The 903-nt window shown below is 43.0% G+C and overlaps 1 protein-coding gene across 4 annotated transcripts in view; it reads right to left on the bottom strand.

The window, feature by feature from the left end:
* LOC106880090 (UPF0692 protein C19orf54 homolog) overlaps positions 1-903 on the bottom strand; it is a 27,303-nt gene that overhangs the window by 1,268 nt on the left and 25,132 nt on the right. For all 4 annotated transcript variants that reach the window (XM_052974413.1, XM_014929906.2, XM_014929904.2 and 1 more), the window contains 2 exons: positions 528-645; positions 90-160 (listed from right to left, as the gene is read on the bottom strand). In XM_052974413.1, the coding sequence (XP_052830373.1) occupies positions 90-160; positions 528-645 (189 nt within the window). The remainder of the gene's footprint in view (positions 1-89; positions 161-527; positions 646-903) is intronic.

The raw sequence follows: 903 nt of genomic DNA on the forward strand, positions 1-903 counted from the left end.
GAAGATACAAAGGCAAAGATAAAAGCAAAGACAGAGAGAGAGGGGGAGGGAGAGAGAGGGAGAGAAAGAGAGAGAGAGAGAGAACTTACCTGTGAGAAGTGACCAGTGGGCCTTATGTCCCCTCTTCAGACACGGTTGGTAGTTTTTGTCAGAATCATAACTGATCGCATTAGTTAAGGAATAAATGTGCAGACACAAATAAATACAGTAGTAGTAGTAGTAGTAGCAGCGGCGGCGGCGGCAGTGGTGCCAGCAGCAGTAGTAGTAGTAACAGTAGTAGTAGTAGTCGTAGTAGTAGCAGTGTTTTGAAGTAACTTCTTTGTGGTCATTCAGCCTGGCTAGAAACAGAAGCCAAATCTCTGTTCATTCATTTCTTCCTGCCTTTTTAATAGGAAGGACACACTGGATAGTGTAGTCTTAGATACTTATGTCTGAAAATAGAATGGGGAATGGTCACAGCAGCATCAAAGCTGGCCTGTGGTTAAACAACAACAACGACAACAACAATAGTATGAGGTAAAGGATACGGCACGAGTATGAGATATCCCTGCAGGAGACATTCCCAGATGACGTTGAGACAAAGTTTAGCGGTGTCAACCACTTGGGAGTAGCAGAACTCTCGAGCGAGGTCTTCCATAAAGTAAGCTGTTTGAAGGAAAACAAAAAGGAAAGAAACAAAGAAATATTAGATAATATCACATATTACTCTTTTACTTGTTTCTGTCATTTGACTGTGGCCATGCTGGAGCACCGCCTTTAGTTGAGCAAATCGATCCCGGGACTTATTCTATTGGTTGTCTTTTATGGGGACATAAACACACCAGCATCGGTTGTTAAGCGATGTTGGGTGGACAAACACAGACACACAAACATATGCACACACACACACACACACATACACAC

This window comes from Octopus bimaculoides, chromosome 18, assembly GCF_001194135.2.
Source record: "Octopus bimaculoides isolate UCB-OBI-ISO-001 chromosome 18, ASM119413v2, whole genome shotgun sequence".
NCBI lineage: Eukaryota > Metazoa > Mollusca > Cephalopoda > Octopoda > Octopodidae > Octopus > Octopus bimaculoides.